Genomic DNA, 20524 nt, shown 5'->3' on the forward strand with positions numbered 1-20524 from the left:
TCCTTCTTTGAAGGGCCATGACTTTCTTTCTGCGTGTAAGAATCCACAAACTCCACTTAACTGCAGAGTGACTCTTGGGTGAGACTGGTCACCTTTTAGATTCACATGAGACGCAGGAAGCAATGAAACAATCAGCAGATAAAAGTGTTACCGGTGTTACCAGTGTTAATAAGTAATAAAGCTACTGTTACACCACATAGATCAGAAAGTCCAATTATCTAATCTCAATCAGCTGTGTCCCCACCGGCCATTATGGCATATGCCGAGAGACTCCTTGGGCATTTTTTTTTTTTAAAGAGAATATGCTGAGAGGAGAGACTGAAACTCTAGTTTATTACTCCAAGAGTCCAATTCCTATCACCTAGATTTTTACATGATGAGAGATACTTAACTTTTCTGAATGTGGCACTGTAAAATTTGTGTTTGTGGAGTCCAAAATATGGGAAATAGAGTGAGCTCAAAAAGTCCCTTTTTTGTTTATGTTCCTGACATTTCTGGTCTCATCTCACATTGGAGTCAATTGGATTAGCTTGGTCCTACCAGACTCTCATACAAATGAAAATTGAGCGGAAGTGCGTCGGAGGGCGGAGACAGGCTACAATTGGATGTCACGAATGTCACTTTGAGGCTCATAACGTAAAATGTGTCAGTCAGTTTTCTTAGAGAGTTACATTGTGTTTGGGGAGGATGAATTTATCTATTTTGCTGAAAAATACTGTATAAAGAGTGAAAAGCAAGAAAAACGTTAAGAATGATTTTTAAGAAGAGTTTAACAGTTCAACCCAACTCTGCTTGTGCTGTCACCCACTTTAAGTTTGCAGTTTGAGCATGTAAGAAACATAATATAGTAAATGTATTCCGATAACGCCCTTAATAAGCTAAACATTTTGAAGTATGAAGCAAGTTACTGCGTTAAACGTGTCAGAAAAACTGCACAATGTTTTCTGCGGTTCTACAGGAAACCTGCTTGGGCTTCAGATATATATTTTCTGAATCCTCCTATTTTAATACTTATTATTATTTTATATACTAAATTGCTCCGGCAATTTAGTATTGCAGTTCCTTAAAATTGTTTCAAACCACGAGTTTTGATACACGATTGGTTTCAAATTTACAGGACTCGGGATGTCAGGGACAAGTGAGAATAAAATGTTTCTTGTCCAGACTTAAAGTTGTCCTTCCAAGAGTTTTTGAATGAAGACAGTTAACGTTTGGTTATGACTACCAATAACTGCTATCACGGTCTGACCAAAAAAAAAAGGTAAATTAATCAGTAAATAAAACTATGTGCAGGTGAGTTGGGTTTCAAGACATGTATAGCTGTTGTTCAATGAACACAAGAGACGGGATGGGAATAAAAGAAATTTGGAGTGCCACTGATGTCCCATGAATTGGCCCATAATTCATAGCTGCACCTTTGCACCTGGTGACTTGGCTGCAAATCAGAGTTTTACTGGACATGTGAAATAAAAACCAGCAGAGCTTGTGCGCTCAGTGCTAAATCCCTAATAGGGTTATTTATTTTATATTGTTTCCCATTTTTTTTGCTTTCAGTTTTAGTTGGTTGGTTTTCATGGACAGTTATTTTGCAAAGCTAAATTTTTTGTTTACTATCTGTGTTAATTTTAGTTGGGTAAAGACAGTAATTTCCTAAAGGTACGACTATCTAAATTCAGAGTATGTTTTCTGTGTGTATTTGAAATGGGTAGCTGTGTAATATAAGCAATATTGTTTTTTATTTCTAGTTTATTGTTTCAATAATTGGGACCACTTCAAAATTCATTACCTTTTTCCTCACTCCACATACAGAAAAAGACACATTTTAAATAGTTCACACTTCATTTTATTTTAGTGTAATTAGTAGTTAAAAATTAAAAAAATTCTGCTTTTATCATTTCAGTTTACGATAATATACTGTATTGTAACTTTAGTTTTTGTCTAAATTTTGGAGTTTTTTCTATAATTCCTTTGCTGTTCTATCCTACCTCAGGCGATCACACGCAACAGTCTAGTAAAACATCCACATGTCTTCTGTCGTCTCAGGTTTGGATTTGCTTTATGCTGCTATGTTCGGTGCGATATCGCAGACCTCATTGTTTCTGATGCAAAAAAGGCTGGTCATGCAGATTTTAGGACACCTCATTACTATGTGGTAAAATAAGTGCATGTGGCTTTAAGAGAGTGCCTCAATCATGTGAATTTATCCAAACTGAATGGAGTTGTGGGGTCACCATAGTAATCTAAAGTGGACTACAATCATGACTGCTACTTTCAGACACCAGAATACGGTGGCTGTTAATCGTTTAGTTTAATGGAGGATGCTGGAAAATGGCACTTGTGTGAGACTTATGCCTCCAGCCCTGTCTACCTGTATAGTGTGAATAAGGAGAGGAATAAGGACTATTATGTGCAGAGTGCATAAAACTTCATACTTTTACTAAATATGGGAATAAAATGAGCTTTTATAATATATCTATAAGTATGCATCACAGGCATGACAGGCATGCACGCCTGTCACTGTGATTGCATTTTCATGTATAAACAGATGTACACATACATATCATACAACAAAGTGGATTGGAAATAATCACATACTACAACAAATATTAAGCTCTAGCAACTTCAGAGGACTTTGTTAACATGGAGATATTTGTCGTGCCTAGGTGCGCAGATTTACATTCAGTTTGTGGTTTGGGATCAAACCGTTAACATTATCTCACGGCTGTTGCCGAACTTTGAATAAACCACAGCATTTTACAAGGCTTCACTGCCTCTTTGGGTTATTGGCTGTGGGGCAACACAAACAGCCAACACGCAGTGGCTGAGGGACTGCTCACAAAAACAAACGCACACAGACACATTTTTTAACTCCCACTGCACCCATCTTGTCCTATGAATGGGGAAACCCAAGATATCGGAATTCAAAGAACCTAAAGAAAAATGAATTGGACAAACAACAAATTAAAAGCAAACCAACCGAAACCATAAAATAATGGTGACAGTAAGGGAGCGGGTGGGCAGAGAAGTGCACGGTGGGATTGTCTTCACTTTAGGTCCAGGACATCTTCTTCGAAGGATGTGGAGAGGGCGAAGGCGCTGGCGAGCGGCGGGCTTTCCGCTCGCAGCACAACTTTCTCTGGCTCGGCCTCCGAACTGGACGAACAATGCAGCTGGACGTCCAGGTCTGTTTCAACACACTCTGAGGCTAACCTGTTGTGTACAGAAATATATGACTCCCGCTCATTTCACATCATGCAACTATTAAAATATACAATGTTGCTGCTGTTGAATCCGTCACCTGTCACTGTTTGTTGACGTCAGTGCTCGTGCTTTGGGGTCCTCCTCTGTGTTCTTCTTGCTCATCTTCCTCTGTTTGAGTGTTCCACTGTCTGACTTTCCACTTGGTTCCTCTGTCAAGCCTTTTTTAGTATGAAGTAACAGAAATGTACGGGAGTTAAAGGAATAGTTTGACATTTCGCAAAATGATTATTCAATTTTTTGCTGACAGTTAAATGAAAAGATCCACACCACTCTAACATATTTTGAATAAAAGGCTACAACTAGCAGAAAGTTAGCTTAACTTAGCATAAAAGATTGGAAGCAGATTGAAAACTAGCTAGCCTGGCTACTTTTGAAAGTAACAAAAAACCCTAACTAGCATCTCTTAAACAAAATAATTATAGCTATAGTGACAATTTTATTTTTATTGAACGTCCGTTACATTCAAGCCTATGCCAAATGAGTTGATACAAGCTAATTAAGCCCATCAGCTCCACAAAACTCTTAGTATGGTTATGTTAACAAAATGGTGTTATCCAGCGACTATCGCGTGCAGAAGCTCAAGTGATACGTTTCCGCTGAGAAAGGACAACAGCAGTGTTCAGCTTTGGAGACGAGGTGGACAAATTAAAAGATAATTACCTCTTCTGAAGAGTCTGTCCTGGTGTTTTATCCTTTGTTTCCTCCTTGATTTGACGGATTAAACGCTACTAGCAACTGCATGAAGGAGGGGTGGGGGTGCGCCATCACTAAAGGCTTGTGTCATGTGGATGCGCTGACAGTGTTGTTGTCATTACTTAGAATTCCTTGTAGAGGAGCGGGCGACATCTCTTGACAGAGCTAGGCTCCCCTGCTTACCTTCTTTATGCTAAGCTAAGGTAAATGGCTGCTAGCTGCAGCTTCATATTCAGCCTACAGAAATAATAAGGAATTGATCTTCTTAGTCAGCTCCCGGAAAAAAACCTACTAAGCCTATTTTCTCAATTGTCTAACTATTGATTTGACATGTTGTGTTAAATATATTCACATAAAGTACATTTTTTTTATACTGTTTATCTTATTTTCCACTTTACCGAGCAGCTCCTTCCGTGTGCGGCTGGCTATCTCTTTGATCTCCATGCGGGACAGGGAAAGCGAGTGTGTGGCAGAGATGAGGGGAGTCGGGGATACCGTGGCGGGGGCTGGCGTCGTTAGCACCTTGTTGACCAGAGGGGACTTGAGGGGTCTTTCAATGCTGCGACCCACCAAGTTACACAGAGGGATCTTGAACATGTGCTTACATGCTGGTTCACCTGGGAAGAAGAAAGATGAGTAGGTAAAGTCAAAGAGGGAAAGTGGCAGGTAACAAGAGAAGCCATGAAACAAGAGTTAAAAAGAGCAAAAAAAAGGTGGAAATAGTGTCAGAAAATGTATATATTCAATACTCCTGGCTGAAGCACATAAGTGTTTTTGCATGTTTTAGCTTATAAGGTCCAGAAATACATTCATATTCAAGGCATCCCAGTGACCATTTACTTAAGTCATTTGAAATGTATGATGTTTTGGGAAGTATTTATTTGATTTCATCCCAAGAATTAGATGATGTTTCTAAATCTAGATGTCTGTCCGGTAAAGAGGAGCATTCTGACTTCTGTCCATAAACTGGGTGTTTCTCTTTCCGAGAAACAGTTGTTTACCTCTGTGACCTTAGCTAATGCTAATACATGAGAGGCACAAACTGGCGCTTTCTGTTTCCCCCTGCTTCTTTATGCTGAACAAAACAAAACAAAATGTATTGATCATATTTCTAATGTTACAAAACAAATGTGCATAATGGTAGAAATATTAAGGATCACATTGAAAAAAATTTCATTATACCATCTGACTAAACTTAATTGACTGCCTAAATATCTTCACATTTACCGGACAGACATGACAGTTAATAACATACTCATGTAATCCTTGCAAGGACGAGAATGAGCATATTTCCCAAAATATCAAACTATTCCTTTAAAATCCTCTTAGTGGTGCATTCAGAGACCCTCTACGATTGGCTGACTAAAGCATTGCTCTCATGTGTATTGGTGAAAAATTCAACTCACAACACAAACTGCAAGCAAACACACTGTATATGTTGTTGAAAACATGACATGAACTGACCATTTCATGTTTTTAAAAAGAGTACTTGAACGCACCATTACAGAAGGCTTTTAAAACAAACACTGATTGCAACGGCACAAAACAAAAATGAAATTGTTTCTTTTAATGGAAGACTAACCTCAGCAAGTTTCAATAGCTGCAAGTTAATTTTTATAGCACAATAGTAAACAGCAACTGGCTAGAATAAAATCAGTTTTAAAAACTAAAATATGCTTAATTGACCTTTTTTTGTTAATTTGATTCTTTAAGTTGACGGGCTGATGCAATAGAACCAAACCTCCATATTAAAATGAAGATTCTCTACAGTGATTAATAGTCCTATTTACTGAAACAGCATGTGCTCTTAAAATTAATCATCCTTACTACAGAAAGATAATGTGATATAAATGTTCAGTTGTAGCCATTTATAGCAGACCATCTATTATTCAGCAGAGAGTATGAACGCTTTAAGTCTGTTTGGGACACATTAAATGGATGTTTGGATTTTTTCAAATGGCATCGTCAGCAGTGTGCCAACCTGCAGTGCTCAATTGTGCCATTGGGTTGCAGTATTGCAGTTCAGCAGCCACACTGCTCCATTGAGGCAGGCTAATAGTAAAGTGGATGAGACTAAATCAATGTGCTGCACAAAGAGGACTGTCTCATCTGAAATGTCAGGGGGTGAGAGGTGAGTAAAGAGCAACGGAGAAAAATAGAGGGTCCCTGCTGATGTCTGACAGGTACACTGCGTTAGTGTTGTTACAGATCCTCTCTCCTGTACCTGCGCTGTCGTACAGCGAAAATAGCAATAAACCAAGATGCGGGTAAAGCATGCAGTTATTTGAATATATAAATCGCACAGATCGATATATTCCACATGCGTTTCTGGACCAGGGGAAGTGTCACACTGCACTACACCGGCAAATGAATTGAAGTCAAATTCTCCACATCGGAGAAATATTTTGCTGCGGGTCTTTGGTGTGTGTTTAAGCCAGTGGAGGGAGGTGGCAGCTAGCAGCCACATCAGTAACATCTTGTTCACATTATTGATGCGATTGCTTCACATGAAAACCTCCCCAAGGAGCAGATACGGCAGGCGCACAGGCAGTTTGAGGATGGGATTTTTGTCAGCACCCCTTCCACTTTTCTACCCCATCTTCCGCGACCCCCCCCCCCCTTCCTCACTCACACCCAGATTGTGGCACAGCTGTTTGGACTACCACTTTGGATCGAAGAGAGGGCTGACAAAAGTCTCCATGGCGACAGTGCAATCTGTAAATCATGCTGCGGCAAATGTGTCTTCTCCTTCCCTCTTTCCCTTTTCTCCCTCCTTGTCTCCAGCTTGTACTCAACCCCCCCCCTTTGCTCTCGTAGTCATGCATACCTTTTCTGCACCCCCCCCCCCCCCCCCCACTTCCCCATTATTTAAAAACCCTCCACCCTGATCAACATCACTTTTTTATTTTGCACTCTATCACCTTCCATACCTCCCCATACCCCCCACACTCTCCTTTCACACTAATGCTTTAATTTTTTAAGAAAGAAGGGGGGATGGGGAAGACATAATGTTCACTTAACATTCAACCAACGTTCAAGTCAACATGCCGCCTTGGAGCAGACAGTGGGGTACACTCTGGGAGTATGTGCATGTTAGTGGGGCAGCATTATGAGCATTATATTCATGAACTGAGGATGAGTTATGGGAGAATCCTGAAGTACCTTCGGCATCCTTAGACATGTACAGGGAAAGCTTGGTACCATAGGGGATCCGTATAGAATCTGAACCAGGGATGAAGAAAAGGGTTACACAAACTGAACACACACACACACACACACACACACACACACAGTCACACAGACACACACACACACACACACACACACACACACACATCACATGTCATTTAGATGACGCTTTTATCCAAAGTGACTTACATTTATATCCTATATGTATATACTGTATGACTTATATATATTAGAGGCTGCACACCTCTGGAGCAACTATGGGTTAAGTGTCTTGCTGAGGGACCCAATGGTTGATGTATCGCAGAGGGAATCAAACCCAGATCTCCCACACCAGAGGCATGTCACACACACAAACAAAATAACATACATTTAGGCACACACACAAACACACACAGTAGGTTCTCTGTTAGCTATATGAGTCCCAGTTATGCAGAATCATATGCATAATGAGCTCAAACAGAAAAGAAAACATGAATCCCTTCGAGAGAAAGGATTAACCGAACCAGCCTAAAAGCATAAAGCTCATCCTTTGCTAATTGCAGCAGCGACAGTCAAACCTTTCTCCCTGTTAGCCTTAATGGAACCTGTAAATACCTGCTCTCATCAGGAAACCAGAGGACTGGCTTGACGGTGCACACAACAAGGACATTTCATTAGTTTTTCCTTTCTCTTTAGCCGTCTGAATTACATATGTTGTTCATACATCTGAGGATGACTTTGAGTCTCTTTTAACAAATAGAAAGTCTAATAAACCATGAGAAGTTGACATTGACGTGATCCATCAGTCTGTGGTGCTCATGCTCAATGACAAACCTCCTGTTTGTCATTCACGACAGCTGTGCATCACCAATAGTCCCCATTTTAAAACAGTTGTATCAATTCTGAAGAGGTCAGCCGTGGGGGGGAAGGGAGACTCTGAATGGTCAAATACACAATAAAAGATTTGCAAGGGAGTGAAATTGGACTGCAGGGTGGGAAGGAGGGTCTCTTCTTGATCCTTAATCATCGCTGAAAGCATGGCCTGCCTCTGAGGACTCTTATTGTGAGCCTTTAATGGTAGTGATGGTAGAAGGTATCTGCCAAAGACCTCCATTATTATCATGAACATGGCTACTGTTAATTTTGAGTCAATCCCACATACACAGTTCTGTTACTGTAAATGCTAACTGAAGCACAACACATATTACACTGCAGCTGAAAAGAGTCCCCAACAAATGCACTACTGCTGTTTGAGAAATATGTGCTAAAAACGACAGTGCCCAGCTGTTTTATTAAAATACTTAACATTTAAACAAAAAAAACTATTTACATTATGTGCATCTCATTCTTAAAGCTTTACATCATCAGTAGGAACCAATGAGGTTGGGCCTTAGTGCCACAGACAGAATAGAGAAGATGGAAAGTATCGAGAGACCGACAATTCTTCACTTCAGTCTTTTAATGGAATTTGTGATGTTAAGAAAAATACACGTTTCTCCATCTCTGTTGTTTTTTCCGGTTATTTTCCCTGCATGCTTTCTATTTAGTTTTAAGAGATAATTTTATGTTATAGAAAAATAGCTACAAAAAACAATTATAAATCAAGTTTTTGAGGGCTTTAAAGTAACTGCAAGTTGATTTTCATATTACTGAAATAAATTGAAGCAGATAGCTGCACGCTGGGAAATTTATCGGAAATCTGGTAACAAGGATCAACTATAATGTGAAGGTGATGGGCTAAAATATTTACTTATGTATGTTTTTAAAACAGTAGGGTAATTTGAGTTATAGTAAAAAAAAAAAAAAACTATGGAAAGGATACTTTGTAAAGATCTGGATCTTTCCAAGTGTCACTCTGATTAACGCCAGCAATGAGGACATTTTGACATAAGACTTAATTATGTTGGTATTGTACAGTGAGAAAAGATGAGGTTACGATGATGGGGGAGATGAGTGCAATTAACTATCTTGCCCTAGAAAACGACATACAATTCAACTGTGAGAAAGTAAAAACTCTGGAGGAGAAAGGCTGCAAATTCAATTAACTGTTTGGCTGAGATACATTTATGTAAATTGTTCTCAAGCTCTAGGCCAACACAGTAGCATCCAAAGTCACACCGGTCTGCAGGCAACGTTGACATTTGAAAACCTTTAAAATTGAAGCTACTACTGTCAACATCTTCTGGTGCTTTCGCTGCACAGGGCTTACCATCACCGAGTGGGGAGGGGAACACGGGCATCTCGTAACCAGTGGGTGTCTGTGGGGAACTCTGGGAACTGGTGTCTCTCGAACTGCAGTTGGAGGCTGAGCTCACCGGAGCAGACGAAACAAAATAGATGTCCGACTATGGGTGGAAAATCAGAAGGACACATAGAGGAAATGAGGTCAATAAAGAGACACGGCATACATGTAAAGATGCCAGGAAATAAAAAGAAGAAAAAAGGATAGAAATGATAGACTTAGAAGGTGAAACATGGGAAAAACAAAAATTGAATGAGGAAAGAGGAAGACACAGTACTGTTTTATGCCCCAAGCTCTGTGGTCTTTTTGAAATTATCTCTGTGTATGAATTATGAGTGTATTATTGATTTGTAACCATAAAGACTGCCAGCAATATTTCCCACCAGGGTAATAAAGATTGATTGAAATGAGAGCTGAGACAGCTACTTCTCTAACACACAGTGAAGCCTTCAAACACTAAAAAAACACTCACAAGTTAAAAGGGCTCTTGCTATAGTTTAAGGGTCTTCAACGTTTTTTGGGTCATTGACCCATAACCTGAAACAGAGACGAGCAGGGACCCCCTACTATATAAATGGTATCAAATTAAATAGCATATTAAACTGGGGCTACAATACGCCTGTACGCATACCTTTTTATGGTGCCCTACACCACTGAGCAAACATTTACGTATTCATGTACCATGTTTTAATGTCAAACATACATATGGCAGGCCCGTGTATGTTGAGGTTATTGTTAATGTATATTTTCAAACTATTATTTTTTCTTTATTTAAAAAAAGTATTCAACAGTTATTTGCCAGCCCCCTGCAGTGACTCTGAGGACCCCCTAGGGGGTCGCGGACCCTCTGTTGACGATCTCTGCAATAGGGAAACCAAGTGTCTTGTACTGTAGGTACACCCATAATGCATTTCTATAACCTAAACCAGTGGACCAGTTTTGGACATAGAACAATAAAATATAAATTACATAAATTATTTACAAAGTTGCAGTGTACACTGTTGACAAAAAGCAGGGCATGGACATGAAATTGTGTTAGCTGTTAATCATACTGACCCGTGAAGCAGCTAGCTGTAGCTCGGGAACCACTGCCGTGTACACAAGGTTGCCATTGACCACTAGTCGGATCTCAATGGAGTCCGTTGTGAAGGCCAGGATGTAAGGAAATGCACACACTGCAAGGCAACATAAGTATGTGATAAATCCAGTGGCACGTGATACACATAGGCCATCAGGGAGAGAACTTTGGTCAACTGCTCAACTCCCACAATAAAATACATTTAATTTTCAAATGCAATCATTAGCTGATGATGTCTGCAGAACAATCAAGGTTGAGCATCTCTTTTAGGGGCTCTGGATAATTTCCTTGTCCTTTGTTTGATGTAAAATGTACAACAAGGTGAGAGCAATATAGCATGAACGACAGTGTCGACAAGTAAAAGATGATTCTGTAAAACCCTCAAAAAAACTGACAGGTGCAACTTGACAGGAAGAGTTAAAGAGCTTGGACATGATCAATAATAATAGGCCTTGGTTGACTGGACTGAGAGAAAGAACCAAGACTTAATATGGAAGTGATGTTCAGCGTTTCTATGTTACAGAAAACAGAGCCGACGTTTAATTAAAGCAGTGAGAGTGACCCAAATAGGGGCAGTAAAAACTAAAACCAGATCAGCTAAAAGGGTCTAACAAAAAAAAAGGAACTGCAGAGTCAGGTGACTTTTGAATTCAATTATACTTTATTGACTTTTTGTTGATTTGGGATTTTTTTGTAGGTTTGTAACTAGGAGTGACAACTTTCAAATCACACATATTAATATAAAAATACTGATTAGAGAAGCTTTACTGTTGCATTCAAACAGTGGCTGTCCAAAATGTTTTGAAAATGTCATCTGTTTTATTCCGCAGCACACTTGGTTATTGCTTGTTTTCAGTGTGTGTGTGTGTGTGTGTGTGTGTGTGTGTGTGAGTGAGAGAAAGGAGGGAAGCAGCATATTGTTAAGTACTGAGTCAAGGTTCCAGTACCAATTATATTTGCTTTTCCTCACCAGACACATATACATGTGTGCACAAAAAAATAATCACATTGGCCTATTGGATGCTTGTGACTACACATGGTGTTTCCATAGCAACATCAAGTCCTGGCCAGGCAAGCGGCATGTGCTGGGTGGGGCCCAAACATTGTTGAGATGGTAACCTACCAATAGCATTGGGCATCTGGTTCCAGCTGAAGTGGAAATCCGAGGCGTTGGACTGGATCATTGGTGTGGAGCCGTTAAACGGACAAACTTTCTTATAGGAGCAAATATCTGTAAGACACAGACAGGAAGCAGGTTCAACTTCCAAATTAAATTTGATTTAGTTTTGTCTGTTGACTGTTGTTTTTTTGTGTGTTTTATTGCTATTCAGAGAAATTTGGGAGCTATTTGCCAGCTATTTATCCAGACGTAATAAAGAAAACAATATGTAAAGAAGGTGCATGGCTGCATTTTAAAAATCCATCTCTGAATAAACTCTAAAACTAAATATTCTGAAGCATTCTGTGCTAGGACTTTAATTCCAAGAAGGTGCAGTAGCAGAGGAAAACCGTTAAGGCTCAGCTTTGACAAAAGAGGCCGAGACCTGAATCACTGAATCAAATAACAGCTCACATATTGAGAGTTAAACGAAGACTCACAGTTGTAACACAGCAGCAGACCCGCCTCCCCATCTTCATAAACATCAATAGCTGCTACAAAATTTACCTGCAGGCAGAGACAATTCAGTTTGAGGGAATCATTTCAACAGGATGAAAAAGGTCAGGTATGAGAGATATACAAATAATGCCAGGTCACATAGCCTCAAGGTACTGTGTAACCATCCAATATAAAAGACACTACAGTTTGGTATTTGTTTTGTTTACTTGTTCAAAGGAGAAAATGCTTAAAGCAGAATAAGATGGTATATTAGAACAGCTGTTCATCCTCCAGCCTACTCCTTATTGCTGGTGGCTGTGAATGACAACGTGTTGATTTATCCAAGCAGCCTGGAAATTATCAGGCAAACAAAGCTACTAACAGGAGATCTGAGTTCGGAACAGAATCTGGGTTTGCATGTGTGTTTATGCACGTGCGCTTCACCCTGTTGGCATCGACATGATGTAGCCGGTAGGCATCTCCAGTGCTCTCATTGATCAGGTCAAACTGATGTTTATAGGCCACACAGATCATGTTGTCATTTTCCCCCGTCGGTCCGTCCACCAGCGCCATCACCACCGGCGGGTCACACAGACAGATCTCCTAATGGATGGATGGTACAAGAGAACTTCAGTACACACACAGACACGCACGTGCACGTGCACACAAACAAACACACACACACACACACACACACACACACACACTCACACTCACACAGACACACACACACACACACATACCCACACAAACACACACACACACACACACACACACACACACACACACACTCTGTGTGCCATGATAGCTGTTAGTAATTCCTTTTTGCAGTTTACCTATGGATGTACAGACACCTATAACTGGATTCATTTGAAAAACTTGAAAATGCCATGTTATAAGGTTATAAGGAACATCTTTTTCTGATTTCTAAGCGTTTATTTGCTATGGACATTGCAACCTCAAAAAGTGTAAGTCACAACGAATAGAAAAAAATATTGGTTTCACATCTGTGTGCTCAGAATTGAAATAAAATTATCTTGACTCTGAGAAGTACATATATAGTCATTTTGTGATGCAAATTGGGGCAATTAAGACACTTTAATATACCCCTTATTGCTTTAAAGGGGAATTGACGATATATTATCCTATTCATTCATTCATTTTTCTATCCATTTATCCATTATTTTATTCACTCATTTAGAATTTATCGTACCCGTATGTACTGAAACTCCTCCACCGGTGAGTCTGCGCTTGGGGCGACGGCGCTGAAACCTTCAAAACGTGGATGTTTCCTGGTGATGAGGAGGAGTTTGTTCCTTATGGCTGCTACTATCCTCAGCTCTGAGCCGTGGTGGGTGTTAATGGAGTATAAATGACAGCCTGGGACAAAGAGGAAGAGGGAGGGGAACGTTAGAGATGGAGAAACCGACAGTACATTGGAAATGTGCTGTGCTGTAGGTGTTGTTCCCTGGCATCATCCCACAAATCAATGCATCCACCACAGAGAACTGGCATGGCACCAGCAGCAGTTCAGAGGTTGAGTGTTTGCACTGCCAAAAGGACATTCATAAAGGTCACAATATCCTGCTTTAGGCTTACATGTCTATGTGTATTAGGAGGGGATCTCTAAAAGGCCAATATAAACAGTAGAAATAGTTGCAGAAAGCAAAACAAACGTATTGAATGTACTATAGTTTTAAGAAAACTGAATCAAAGTACATTTCTTCAAATTACAGTTTATTATAGTTTTTCTTTGTTGTTGTCGGGATTCATATGCATGCTTTGTATTGTCGGAAAGTCGTACCTTTAGTTTTCTCCAGTTTATTTTCCCGGCTGTCACACTTGCTTCTGACCAGCTGCTTCTCCTCCAAGCCTCTCTTCAATGTGCTGAGTCTGTACACATAGAGGCGAGAGTCCTTCCCTGGAAACAAAACAAAAGCCCTTCTGTTTTAGATGAAGTTTAATTTGCCATCTCTCATTTTTAGCATCCTTCCCACGGCCAGACAATGATGCTGTACTGCAGGATTACTAGAAGGCTTCTTAAGGCTAATGTGCTTTCAGAAGCTTAATTAAAGCCCACACACAGTCATGACAAATGTTTGTGCTGCCATCACATAATCACTATCAAAACCAAGTCAACCCTTTTTATCAATATTAGGGTTAGCTAATCATCTGCAGAGTAATTAATTACATGTTCTTCCGGTTGAGGCAAACATGAGAGGAAACAAAAAACAGCTGGTTGTTAGTGCACAGTGACTTCTTGTATATATTCTTTGTGGGTTTTTTATGCATGTGAGTCTGCATGTGTTTTATCATTTCATCATTTAATCTGTGTGTGTTTGCATATCTGTTTTTAGCCCACTCCTCTCTCACAGTCAATCTAGTCCTGCAGTATAAACAGACACCCACTCTCATATGTATACAGTACACACACGCACGCGCACGCACACACACACTCGCGCGCGCGCACACACACACACACACACACACACACACACACACACACACACACACACACACACACACACACACACACACACACACACACACACACACACACACACACACACACACCCTAAATAGGGATTGGTTCCCTATAGGTCAGCTTCCTTTGGTAACAGCCAGAGATCAATGTGTTCACTGGGCAAACGGAGGTAGAAAAGGGTAAGTATGTACTGAGCAAAACAGTGTGAGATGACAGAGATGAAATAAAAAAGAGGAATGGGAATAATGAGAAAAGAACAATGAGGTTAACACAGTTAAAATGAATGAGGGCATGAAAAAGGATGGTTCCTGGGGGAGGTATTATAGGGAGGTGGTGGTCCAAGCCTACCTTTGTCAGCTCTGGTGATAAGCAGGTCCTGAGGCTCGAGAACGTGCACCTGCTTCACCACCATGGTTTTGTCAAACACCTGCACTGGGGGCAGAGCCTGAGTCTCTGAAACAAGATGCATACATCATAATAAACAGATGGGTAAAGTTTGACAAATTTGTCATAACTGAGGTTGAAATATGTGTAAAAAAGACAAAAAAATCCTCTGAGCAAGAAACCGGAGGATCGGTTGCGTGGCACTCACCAGCATTGGGCAGAGCTGGATCGGGGCCTGAAACATGGAAAACATCATTACCATCATCGTGTCAGCTGTTGGCCTTGGCATTCTGCTGAGCGCAGAATTTAATTCATATTGATTGGTGGCTTTATTTTAGAGGACATGGGGACATATCAATCAGGGATGACCTCACCATCCAGCAGCATGACCCCCGCTGTGTCGGTGGCAGCCAGCAGAGACTGACCCCACGAGTCGGCACACACGATCTCGTAGGGGAATGTGCTGCAGAACGACTGGGACTCCCATGGCTGCAGCATACATGCACAGACAAACATATAGACACATGTAGATATAGACAGAGGCAAGCATATTGAAATTAATATCCACTTGCATTGCAGAACATTGTTTTGGACATTTTTAAAATAAGGAATAAGATTTCTTTACTTTCTTTCTTTCAATTTCTTCAAGAAAATAACATTTTTGGATTCAGTGGCAGATTAAATGACTTGTTAAGATAAAGACTTTGTGCTGTAAAATGTCTCAAACACATGCTCTCACTTCCTTCCTGCACAGGCCGGTGGTAACAAGGCTAGTTGGGGCATCTCCTCTCACAATGGTCTTCAGCTTCAGAGCCTAAAAACAAAATGACAACAACAACAACAACAACAACAATGTAAACGTAAAAGTCCTGCATTCGAAAGCCAACTTAAGTAAAAGTTGAGCAAAATGTGCTTCAAGTTTCAGTCAGTATTTAGTTATACATTGTTAGTGTGTTAACACTGATGCAACAACGAGTAGGAAGCATTTTACTGTTGTGGCTCATGGAGGTAGTTACTAACATAGTACTTATGAATAGTTACAGTTTTTTTTTTAAAGATTATTTTAGGACAGCTGAAAACATGAAAGGGGAGGGAGAATGACATGCAGCAAAGGACCACAGGTGGGAGTTGAACCCACAGCAACTGGATCGAGGAGTGAACCTCTATATATGGACGAGCACTCTACCAGGAGAGCTAACCAGGCACCCACCTGCTTTTATTTGAATCCAGTGGTTCCCAACCTACGTTTTTTTGTCTCCCTCCAAAAGGGTAAAAAAAAAAATGTGATGGATTATAAAGTAAATAATAATGTAGGTGAAAAATGAAATTCTGAGACATACATTTTTATAATTGTTTTCGGATTTTTGTCTAATCTTTCTTTTTTTTTCTGATGAAATATTGGTTAAGTTTACCACTTTGGGCCTTGAACTGATTAAACTGATTTAAATGTAACAATCTGACGAGTTTAGAGGAGAAAACGGTTACCAACTCTTGGACATCTAAAATGTAAACAACTCCCAACTAGATTCAAGTTTTCTCTAACTGTGTCCCATACTCTGTAAAAGGTAAAATGTTTCCCTCTGAAATGTAGGGGATTAGAAGCATAAAGTGGCATTAAATGGAAATACTCAATTAATGTACAAGTACCTTATAGTTGTACTTTAGTGTGCCATGTATCACTTTAGGTTGCACACATTTTAAACCTACACTAGAAATAACTAATCACTTCTTAAAATAAATAATGTGCTAATTATTTAAACAATGGGCAATGTCGGGAGAAGACTTTCAAATAATGGACCCTTCGTGTACTGCATGTGAAACATGCATTTAAATGCATATCATGAACTTCATCACTGCCATCACTAATATTTAACAAGCAAGCCATTGCTTCCATGCCTATTATTGCACTGAAAACTGCGACGACAGCTCAAAGAGGTGGAAAGGATCTGGACAAGCAGACTGGCAGTGGCAAAACATGTCATAATACATTCAATAAAAAGTGTAATTGCTCTAAATCTCAAATAGAATACAGTTTGCACAAATGATCAAGCAGAAGCCATCTGATTGAACTGACAATTTCCAATCCAAGCTGCACAGTCAAGCATTTCTATTTAAATATCTGCATAAACAAGCAATCTGGAGATAATGAAATCCATATCAACCAACAGAACAAGGACTTGGAAGTGCAGTGTACTTTGCTATCCGTGAGAAAATATCCATAAAAAAAGCCATATTTTGACCTATCAGGAATCCATGACAAGAGGAAATCATTGTGTACAATGTGTATTACACACTGAGAGTCAGTTTAGTTGAGGACACCTTGTCTCTTCAAAAATTGTATAATCAATGACTTAACACGTCTACCTTCCTTTGTTTTCACGCTTTACAGCACAATGTGCCGAGGCCTCGTCTTTGTGTTTATGAGCAGAGAGCAACATGAGCAAGCAACCAGGTAGAAAACCCAATCAGTAACACCAAAAAGAACAAGAGTTAACAACTCAAGATAAACAAAAGAAACAACAGAGACAGAATTACTTAAGAAGCATAAACATATATCTCAGTGAACTAATTCAAAAAAGGTACAGACTTCGCTAACCTAATTTCTTTGAGCAGTCTGTTTAACAGTGTGCAGCTGCAATGGAAAATACCCACTAAGTGTTTATTTTCAATGTAGACTTATACCTGTGAACCATACCAGGTCACAACAGGCCACATATTTGTCCAAAGAATATCTAATATCCCCCAAACAACCTGAAAGTAATTTTTTCCATAAAGCCAGAGATCATCTAGGTTTAGCACCGTGTACAGTTCTCTACACACTTCTCCTTTTTTGTTTTCAGACTTTGTTCTTGTATAACGATAGTTATGTCAGCACCCAGAACAGAGGTGTAATGGTGATGACATCAGCCCAGTGTTCCTACAGTGTATTATTTAATCTTGATCCGCCTGAAAGGAGGTGTCCAGTTCACTTAGCTGTTTGTTTGGAATTACAGCTCTTGAATTACTGTATCCTAGTATAAAGAGTCACAGATGTTCCTCACATATAAGAGAGATGTCCGCAGCACTGCAGCAACTGCAGTTTCTCGATTTGGCTCATCATTGTGTGAAAATTGAAAAATACACTGGCGCTGGGAAATAAGTGTCAATAAGGGTCACTAAAAAGACTACATTTGGAAAATACCCACTTGGTTTGATTATAGACTGATGAAGCCGTGTAGCCTACTGTAAAAACCTTACAAAGCATTTCTGCACTAAACACGGTCTGATGATTTTGTCCCCCAACACCGAACCCATCCTGAATTTAATGTAAAATGTTAGAATAATTAGGTATATAGTTTATAAACGTGACATGATTTCTTCTGTTAAAACATTACAAAATTGAAGCATCTACGAAAGGTGAATATCATTTTCATAAATGTATGTAAAATAAATAATTTTGACCAACTAGTTGAATAAGTGGTGATATTACTTTTTAGTGTAATGACAACAAAGTTCATCGTTTTTTTGTGCTAACATGTGTTTTTATGTTTAGGTTTCTTAGTTGTCTTTGTGTATCTTGGTTTCCATGTGGTTCTGCCTTCTTACTGCAGAGCTCTGGTTGGTTGGTAATAGCCTAATGTTGGTTTGTGTGTGTGTGTGTGTGTGTGTGTGTGTGTGTGTGTGTGCGCTTGTGTTTTTTTTTCTTCTTCCTTACCTGCCCTATTCTGACAAATTCAGCCTGCCGTGCCTCCTCCTTCTTGCGTGCCGACTTTGGAGACTCAGGCAGCACGTCGCTGAACGACCGCCGATTCAACATGTTCTGAGGAGAAAAAGGAACCTAAACGTGGAACACCAACGTGAGAAAACAGAAACACAGAGAGGAAAAAAGAAAGCAGAAAGGGGTCTTAGAGACTGACCCTGGCAGGGTGTGAGAACAGCAGCAGTATTAACACAGTGAGAACTAAGTAGTGTTAGGAGCAGCAGTGAAACGAGGGGAAAAAGAAAACAAGAGAAATAAGAACAAAAGTGATGTGAGGAGAGCGAGAGAGAGCCCTGCTGAGAAAGTCAGCATTGCAGTAATATCCAGTTGGTGTGGTGCAGTATGCGGAGGCAGACTAAGGGCTGCAGTGGCAAACAGAAGACCACAACTCAGGAGTGGCTACAGTCACTGCCAGTGACTGAAGTGACAAGAAGGAAACTTGGATGGACAAACAAGTAGATGGATGGATAGATAGATGTTTATTGATCCCAAGAAAAATGGGAAATTCCAGTGTTACAGCAGCAAAATCAGTCACAAAGCACAGAATATAAATATAAATGAAATACTAGGAAAAATATACCTACAAGCTATATACATGAAATAATAATATGAATAAAATAAAAGGACAAATATTTGAATATGTACAGGATGGGAAAATAAATGTCTATCTAAGAATGAACAAGACACCAGACTGGTAATCAGCAGTGCAGCTGTACAGTACCTTGTGCAGGTCAGGCATGAGGTCCTGGTACAGCGAGCGGATCAACATGTCGAGGGTCCGCTGACGCTTTTGGGCAAACGTTGGCGTCTCCAGTGTGGCTTTCTCTCCATTGATTACTAAAGAAGATGAAGCAAGATCACATTAGGAAAAAAGGAAACAGGGATAGGGATAGGATGTATTGGCCATGTTCAAATAGATTTTCCTTTGTTTCATTTACTTACATTTGACTAATAAAAAGTCCCTGAATTCGTGGTGATCAGTAAAAACAGGCGGAGATGGGAGAGGGGGTCCAAACAGTGGAACACTCTCCTCTGAGAATATCTTCAACCTGTGACAAAGAGAAGATATATAACATCTTTCTTACACTTACAGTAAGAGGAATGGGAGAGCATGTCACACAATATGCCAACTAAAGTCAACTACTTTTTTAAATCACAGAAACCATCAAGAGGACATTGTAGCCAGAATTTTTCAGTAGAGAAAATGCAAAAACAGCGTCTGGATTGGAACACCGTACACAACAGCATTAATCTAAGGACTCACCTGTAACTGTCATTCTGGCTATTATACCTAACTAATGCAAAAATATCTGGAGGTGAAGTGAAGGAAATACTGATTTTATATGAGACACAATAGCAATCCATGTATCTTCAGTATTACAGCGCTGATGTGATATCTGTTCAATAGCAGAAGCTTTGCAAAACAAGTCGCTGAGTATCACTTTATTTCTTTGACAATCATAATCCGTGTGAAGGATACGGGTGAAGTGCGATCGGATCATAGATGGTTTGAAGGACGACGATGCGTCATCCCCTTCCTGGAATACTATGGTAACAATGTCATTTCCAATGTGTCTCTTTCTCTCCACCTGCCAGAGAGGACATAACACAGGGACACAAGATGAGGAAAAAACGTCAACTTAACCTCAGTACTCTCTGATTAATGTGTGCAAGACAGGAACTGTCTTTAAACCGGGATTAATTGATTTTTTTGTCACTTAGGGACAGAGCAGCAAGCTGTAGCTTAGCAAACAATTGCCTTTTACACATCCAGCTGACACACAATTAGCAATAATTTGGAGTCGTGTTTCTGTACACCTGAAAAATGTAAGCACAATACCCCCAACCCCTCCCAAGATAAAATCCAGACAACTGCA

General features: G+C 39.9%; 1 protein-coding gene across 6 annotated transcripts in view; it reads right to left on the reverse strand.

Annotated features, from left to right (window-relative positions):
* Positions 1–1577: 1577 nt before the first annotated feature.
* Positions 1578–20524, reverse strand: part of garnl3 (GTPase activating Rap/RanGAP domain like 3) — a 62111-nt gene continuing 43164 nt past the window's right edge. For 2 of the 6 annotated variants that reach the window (XM_034897227.1, XM_034897230.1), the window contains exons 12-31: positions 20128–20236; positions 19912–19957; positions 19590–19696; positions 19369–19484; positions 18603–18725; positions 15648–15722; positions 15283–15397; positions 15117–15143; positions 14873–14977; positions 13844–13960; positions 13253–13419; positions 12484–12642; positions 12042–12108; positions 11566–11673; positions 10421–10539; positions 9332–9467; positions 7117–7176; positions 4353–4571; positions 3299–3419; positions 1578–3210 (exon numbers count right to left, since the gene is read on the reverse strand). In XM_034897227.1, the coding sequence (XP_034753118.1) occupies positions 3045–3210; positions 3299–3419; positions 4353–4571; positions 7117–7176; positions 9332–9467; positions 10421–10539; positions 11566–11673; positions 12042–12108; positions 12484–12642; positions 13253–13419; positions 13844–13960; positions 14873–14977; positions 15117–15143; positions 15283–15397; positions 15648–15722; positions 18603–18725; positions 19369–19484; positions 19590–19696; positions 19912–19957; positions 20128–20236 (2262 nt within the window). In that variant the 3' untranslated portion in view covers positions 1578–3044. The remainder of the gene's footprint in view (positions 3211–3298; positions 3420–4352; positions 4572–7116; positions 7177–9331; positions 9468–10420; positions 10540–11565; positions 11674–12041; positions 12109–12483; positions 12643–13252; positions 13420–13843; positions 13961–14872; positions 14978–15116; positions 15144–15282; positions 15398–15647; positions 15723–18602; positions 18726–19368; positions 19485–19589; positions 19697–19911; positions 19958–20127; positions 20237–20524) is intronic. The other 4 variants (XM_034897229.1, XM_034897228.1, XM_034897232.1 and 1 more) reach the window with 4 other exon arrangements.

The sequence above is a fragment of the Etheostoma cragini genome, chromosome 16 (assembly GCF_013103735.1).
Source record: "Etheostoma cragini isolate CJK2018 chromosome 16, CSU_Ecrag_1.0, whole genome shotgun sequence".
NCBI lineage: Eukaryota > Metazoa > Chordata > Actinopteri > Perciformes > Percidae > Etheostoma > Etheostoma cragini.